The 7,147-nt window shown below is 33.0% G+C and overlaps 1 protein-coding gene across 2 annotated transcripts; it reads right to left on the reverse strand.

The window, feature by feature from the left end:
* Positions 1-2,779: 2,779 nt before the first annotated feature.
* On the reverse strand, positions 2,780-6,806 carry LOC129871113 (probable beta-1,3-galactosyltransferase 2). 2 transcript variants are annotated; one of them, XM_055945991.1, is made up of 10 exons: positions 6,329-6,806; positions 5,918-6,017; positions 5,564-5,810; positions 5,408-5,471; positions 4,803-4,875; positions 4,563-4,683; positions 4,338-4,425; positions 4,145-4,261; positions 3,640-3,749; positions 2,780-3,345 (listed from the first exon to the last, which is right to left on the reverse strand). In XM_055945991.1, the coding sequence occupies exons 1-10, from the start codon at positions 6,442-6,444 to the stop codon at positions 3,197-3,199; spliced, it is 1,185 nt and encodes a 394-aa protein (XP_055801966.1). In that variant the 5' UTR covers positions 6,445-6,806; the 3' UTR covers positions 2,780-3,196. The 2 variants fall into 2 exon arrangements, with proteins under 2 accessions (XP_055801966.1, XP_055801965.1); XM_055945990.1 differs by having other exon boundaries at positions 5,564-5,816; positions 6,329-6,805.
* Between the last annotated feature and the right edge of the window lie 341 nt (positions 6,807-7,147).

Here is a 7,147-nt window from a genome sequence, read left to right on the forward strand (position 1 = left end):
TATTTGCGTAGAAGTTGATTAACAGAAACCATTTATCTGTTAATTTATTTTTTAAAAATGATTTCATTTAAGTGTTTTCTTTTACTTAGACATTTCAACAAATATAATTTTCTTTCAAATTATCTTAAAGGTTTTTAAGTCGATGTTCTCTTAAATCAATTGATTTTAAACTGTTTTTCTCTAAATTGATTTTTTCCTAAATAACTCAAATGATTTTCCTTACGTAATCAAAGTATTAGTCACCTTTAATTTAGTTAAAATACATTCGATCTACTACTTCTCTTTAAGCATATTTAAAATTCATTCACTTAGTCATTTAATAGAGTATATTTTCTTGATAAATTATCTCAAGTATTTCAAGTTGATTTATTGCTCAAATAAATATATTTATCTTTTACTACTTACAAGTAATTTTTTCAAAGTTAATCAAATAATTTTCAAATCTCCGGATAACCGCACGTTAGCAGTCATTTTGAGTGCTAACACCTTCTCAAAGTGGAAATTTGAACCCTTACCCATTTTCTCTAATTTTTAACACTTAATTCTGTTAAAGTCTTTTAAATTAAGTTTTCTTAATTTCTTTTAAAAAATTAAGTGACGACTCTTCTTTTTCTAAAATTAATTTTTTCTCTAAAACTTGAAATTAATTTTAAACCGTCTTTTCCCGACATAACATGTACAAGACCCGATATTTCACATGATGTGGGAGTTGTAAGCAGGTATATGCATAATCCTGGAAAGGAACATTGGTAAGCTGAAAAATAAATTCTACGGTATATTCATAATACCGTAGATGTTGGTTTAGTTTTTGAGCAGGAAAATAGTCAATATCTTGATGGATATTGTGACTCAGATTATGCAGGTGATTTGGACAAACGAAGATCAACTACTAGCTATGTTTTTACTATTGCAAACGCACCAGTTAGTTGGAAGTCTACTTTGCAGTCAACAATTGCTTTGTCTACCACTGAGGGAGAGTGCATGGCGATTTCAGAGGCTGCAAAAGAGGCAATTTGGCTTCAAGGGTTGCTTAGAGAGCTTGGTATTGAACAAGAAGGTATCACAATATTTTGTGATAGTCAAAGTGCTATTCATTTAGCAAAGATCCAAGTTTATCATGCAAGGACGAAGCACATTGACATTCGATATCATTTTGTATGAGAAATCATAGAAGAAGGTGGAGTCATAGTGCAGAAAATTTGGACTACAGATAACCCTGTCGATATGCTGACAAAAGTGGTGACTGCGATCAAGTTTCAACATTGTTTGAAATTGATCAACATTGTTGAACATTGAAGATTAAAGTTGAAGACACAATCAAAAGTTGTTGAGAGAAAGTTGAAAATGGAGAATCTTGTCAAGGTGGAGATTTGTTGAATTTGACAAGATTCTAGGTGAATTAATGTGAAGATTTGGTAGGAAGATAATTCTTCTTTAGTATAAAAAGTCAAGGTAGAAAATTTATAGTTGAAATATTGGTAAACCATTAAATGGTTTCACAAGATAAACCTTGACATTTTAACGCATAGTGATGTCATGGATGACATCAAGAGGAAGATTTCATTCCTATAAATAGGTAGCTCTTGGTTTATTTGTAACACACCTCTCACTTGCCTTCTCATCTTCTAAGGCATTTGATCTTCTTTTTCTCTTGTAGTATTTCACTTGTATTCTTTTGGAGTGAAATAAATATTGGTTGGTTGTGTCCGAGGATTAAGCAAAAAAAAAAAGCTTTTGCCGAACCTTGTAAATTTTTGATGTTCTTTTTATTGTTGTCTCATTTACTATTTATTAATTGTCTTTAGATATAGTAATTGTGAATCACTCTCTATATATTCAACTTCCGCAACAAATTTGTCCCTCCAACATTCCATATGTGTATTTCCCTACCTATTTAGTAATCATTCTTTTACTTGATATATATGTAACATGTTGCTTTATTACGAAGGGACAGAGATATTTTAAACATTGCTATCAAGCATTAGTTGGGATGTCCACTAATACTTGCATATTTGTTGAACAATAATTCAAATTTAGAATTTGACATTTGTTTAATTCATGTTTAAATATAATTTGTAGTCAAAGTTATATAAGAATAAGTTTTACAGTATCTAGTTCAAGTACGTTTTGCACTACTATAAATAGAGGTGGTGTTACATATTTTTACCGTGAAGAGAACACAGAGAATTAGATGGCAGCTAGCGATCATTAAGAAATTTATGAAATAAGCACTCCAACTTTAAGAGTGTACATCTGGACACCTCAACTCATTTTTACAATGCTAGTTGAACACCCAACTTACAAAATAATTATTTAGACACCTGCAAAATTTATGTGTCACGTCAGCATCAGGTGTTCATGAGATACAGTAGGGATGAGTTGGATTACTTAGTTGTCAGTTGAGACAAAGTTAAGGTGTCTTGATGTGCACTCACAAAATTGGAGTGCTTACTTGACAGTTGAGGCCAAGTTTAAATTATTTTTTTTTAATGTATTATGCCAATTATTTTTCTATCAATATTTCTAAATGGATCCCTAAATTATCTATATACTTTGAGTGAAGTACTAGCAATATTTTTCAAAATTTCTTGTTTTCACTAATCATAATTTGAATTAGCTTTAGCAACACAAAAGACAGTGAAAGCTTAGATGTCCTAGGATGAGTACCAGTATCAACAAAACATAAAAAGTGAGCAACTTGAAAAATAAGGTTATCTTCTATAATAAGTTAAGTTACACTGATACTATAAACATTCTTTACATTGTCGGTGTCAATAAGTTAAATCACCAAAAAAATCATTCCACTTGCATTACTGAAGTGATGTACAATAATATGAGTTTATTTGTTACAAAAATGGAGTAGGTTTCTCCACTGCTAAACCTTGGCCATCTATTATTAATCTCTTTCTCTCTCTCTCTCCATGCGCGTCTCTCTCAATCGTGTATAACATATACTACACAGGAGGACTTAAAAGCGCCTTCTGCGGGTTCAACTGAACCGATTGCTTTTCAGCTCGACCTATGTATATAAAAAAAAAGACAAAATGTATACATATAATACAATTACACTTATTTTGAATCCACTTACTCTAGATTCTAAATTTGCCTCTAATCATACGTATAATACGTTCTTCCGAGCAAAAGAATGTGGCGTTTTGACATAGTGATTTGACCTGTTTTCCTTTAATGAATGTCCTCAGAATGAAGCTTTCCACAGTGCATTATCTCCCTCACCACAACGACGATGGACCTCTTTCATCCTGTCGACAGACCTGCATATCCCACTGCAGGTCCAGTCGAACGATGCAACACAAAGATTGCCTGCCTGTGCCTTCCATTCACAATCTGCATCAAAAAGTACTTTCATTCATTGTATCAAATTTGGTAACATTAAGATCAAAACTAACAAGATTTCCCAAAATGTCTTGCTAGAATTAACTATAGTGTGGTCAGACATCAACCTACACACATGTATGATCACTAAACTTTATCTACTATAATAGTGAAGTCGTGAAACTATTTTCAATGACTACAAAAATACAGTAATTCATATAATCACTTAGTGGGAAATGTCCCAAAGAAATCAAACGAGTAACTAATAATACTGTTATACAGAAGAAAAAAAAAAGTGTGCTTTACCAGGTGGGGTTCCACAACACAATCTTCGATCATCGATATGCTGCACATCAAGTCCAATAAACCAAGCTCCCAGTGACACATCTTCATTTGTATACTTATGAAGTACATGCCTTTAAATATCAAGAAGATTATAGATAAGGGGGGCAAAAAAGGGTGAAAACCACTATATTTTTATTAGAAATAGAGAAAATGGTCAAAACATATCTGAACTATCACTTTTTCGTGAGTTTCACAACCCAACTATCAGTTGTTCCCTTTTGCTACCCGAACTATCACCGTTGTACTAAAACACACCTCAACTATCAATTGTTCCCTTTTCCGACGTGAAGGATGATGATAGTTCAAGTTGGAAAAAGGAACAGTTGATAGATGCGGTGTGTTTAGTTAAAGTTGGAAAAAAGGAACAACTGATATATAGTTGAGGTATGAAACTCGCGAAAAAACGATACTTCAGGTATGTTTTTGACCATTAACTCATAGAAATATTAAGAAAAAGATACTTAACTGGTTTGCTGATATGTAAGTGGCTAAGTCTTTCGAAATGGCATATATTTGTCCAGAAGCATGACGAAAATACTTGTCTCCGAATTTCCAATATTCTGGTTCATGATATCTTACACCCCTGCCATTGAAAACAATAAAATGTTCAAAAATGAAACTTCAAGAGTCAATTTTGCAGAAAAAATGAATGTCCTTACTTCCTAGAGAGGACAGGACCAGATTTCATGCATCCAATATATATACGTGGTTTTTTACGATGCCTTGCTAATGTTTCCCCTAGTGTTGCTGCAACATAAATAAAATACTAAGCTTGTATTTGCATTAACAAGTCTTAAAATCTCTACATATAGATTGAAAGATGATGGTTTTGACTAAGTGCTAAGTATGTCAAGGCAGAGAAAATTACGAAAATTTTTGGTTACCTATATTGACATGAACATCATCATCAACCTTGATGTAATATTCTGCATCCCATAAGTTAACAACTGTGGCAAAGTAAGTCTTCGTCTTGGCGGACAATTCAAGATAACCCTCAATATGATCCTGTTTTAAAGGCAGCAGAGTGATGTATCGTCTTGTTAACGTATGAATACATCAATTATAACTTGTGATTCACAAGAGTAAAGCGAATGATTAAAGGAAATGTGAGACAAAAGTATTACCAGACGCAAGAAATCACCGTGCTTTTTGTCCTCAGCTTCAATAGCTTTGTCTAATATGCCCCCTAATGTGGCACTGCAGAACAAGTTTAATATAACTTTTTAGTCAGCACGTTAAACATTTATATTGTCTATTTTAATCGAATACAAGAGTGCAAACAAGATTTGATGCACACAAAAGAGGCTAGCATTTTGAGTAATGGTATAGGGACGGAATGAAGTTCAATCAAAGAGCTTAAGATCCTAACAAAGAGGTGTCCACTCAGAAGCTATGTTGGTCGGATTCTCCAAAAATATCATTATACTCATGTCGAGAAATGCCCACTCAGAAGCTATTATAATGCAACAGAATTTTACTGAAGTTGTTATAATATCCTAATCCCATTAGAAAATTAAAAGATAATGGTAAAAAACACCTGAAGTATCATGTTTTTGCGAGTTTATTACTTGAACTATCAGGAATGATGGTGATATTTCGACCATTAACTCGAAAATTAAACTACCATTATGAAGAAAAGGTCTAGTTAATTGAACAGAAGAGGAATACTCAATATATATGTATATGATTTGTGCAATTTAGAATGTTTAGCAGAAGCAAAATCCCCCACCTATGACCTATAACGAAGCGAATGATTATTCCTTTCTCTTCTTCTAGCTTCCTTCTTTTTTCACCTGTTTCACCATGTTAAAATCAACAATGTCAACAATCAGAAAAAGCAAATGCCAGCACGAGATGAGTTAAGGCATAGGCGCGGTCATTAAACCTTGTGGCATCCATGTAGCGCGAACTGAATCCCTTCTTTTCCTGCTACTAAACGCGGTGTTTATGCCTACAACCATAAAATACTTTCTTTTTCGTGATTCACCCTTCTCGATCTCTTCTGATATCGGAACCCCACTAAGAATCGCCTCATGTGCTGTCTTTGCTGCAGCCAACTCTATCTCCAAATTTGAAATGGTGTTATCTAATGTCCCAAAATTATCTTTAGATACAAGTCTTATATCTTTCTGCTGCAACTAAACGAAAAAAGCATCTTAGTTAAGATGTTTTGTTGAGGGAAAAATGAGCTTCAAGTTGGAATTTTTCTTTTCTATTACTAAGAATTAGGAATACTTACAAATTTTGTAATGCAACCTTCTGAAACTAATTTCAATCTTTCAGCTTCAACTGTAGTTGTTCTTGTTATTCCTCCTTTTGTTTCAGAAATAATCCACATTCTGCAATAATAATTGCTTACAATATTGTCAAATGAGTTAAAATATGTAGTTAACTGCAACAAGTGCAAGAACATGGGAATTAGGTAAAAGCCAAAAGTATCACTAAAATCATAAAAATGTAAAAATAACAAAAAATTCAAAAGGTAGTTCAGTCTGAATCAAATAGTAAAATCCAAATGAACAGTACCTAAAGTGTAAAATATCAAACAAGATTCTTCAAAACACACAAAAGATCCCATACCCAATCAAGAAAAATGAAATATCACTATAAAAATTCAATCTTTCTTAAGAAAAAAGTGAATAAATTTCACCTGTTTGTGAAGAACATTCCAGCACAAAAACTTCCAAGACATAGAAAAAGACTCCATTTTTGAGAAACTACACTTCTTGAAGACCTTTCTGTTGCTCCTTTGTTCTTGAAATACATATCAAAGACACCCTTAATCAGACGTCTCGATTTCAAGCCCTCTCTGGCCTTATTACGTGGCGCGAATCAAGATTAGTCAGAATCAAGAAAGCTATAATTTTTATAGGAAAAGTGAATCCTAGGAACAAAGTTTGAGGAAGATGCAGTTTATGGACAAGAAGTTATTAGCTTATTAATATTACATGGGTTTCTTTGGAAGAGAAGTAAAGACAATGAAACAGCACAGGTACATGTACCAAATTTACCAAACTGTCCTTTTCAAGATTGAGGACCTTTCTCCTATAATGAAAATGGGGTTCATGAATCATGAGTTAACTGTATCAATTTTATTTTTTTGCTACAGTGGCTTACATAAATGCCCTTCTCCTTGAATGGTGAATATAATTGTCTGCCGCATTGGTGGGGATGGGTACTTCGTCTTTTTATATGAACTTAGATAATTATTATTTTATATGTTGATTTTTGAGGTTAAATTAGATCGAAATGCTATATTTTTACATAATATCAGAATCAATCTTATTGCAATTCTTGTAATCCACCGATGTTGTTCTTGATCCACGCACCATTGGGCGTAGTAGGGGTGTTAAGCCACCAACATCAGGGGAATGGGTCCTTTTGGTCACCTTATATGATTTTGATTAATCCTTTCCTTATAAATAACTTTTGAGCATCGAGACAACTTTAGCTCAAACCGAATATGTAT

The sequence above is a fragment of the Solanum dulcamara genome, chromosome 10, assembly GCF_947179165.1.
Source record: "Solanum dulcamara chromosome 10, daSolDulc1.2, whole genome shotgun sequence".
NCBI classification, from domain to species: domain Eukaryota; kingdom Viridiplantae; phylum Streptophyta; class Magnoliopsida; order Solanales; family Solanaceae; genus Solanum; species Solanum dulcamara.

What these genes read in the sequence shown, in the direction of transcription:
- LOC129871113 (XM_055945990.1), bottom strand. Translation starts at nt 6,444, where the DNA reads ATGTATTTCAAGAACAAAGGAGCAACAGAAAGGTCTTCAAGAAGTGTA. An exon ending in AAGGTTGCATTACAAAATTT is followed by an intron (nt 5,817 to 5,917) that starts GTAAGTATTCCT and finishes TTTTTCGTTTAG; the next exon opens with TTGCAGCAGAAAGATATAAG. An exon ending in GGTCCTGTCCTCTCTAGGAA is followed by an intron (nt 4,262 to 4,337) that starts GTAAGGACATTC and finishes TTTCAATGGCAG; the next exon opens with GGGTGTAAGATATCATGAAC.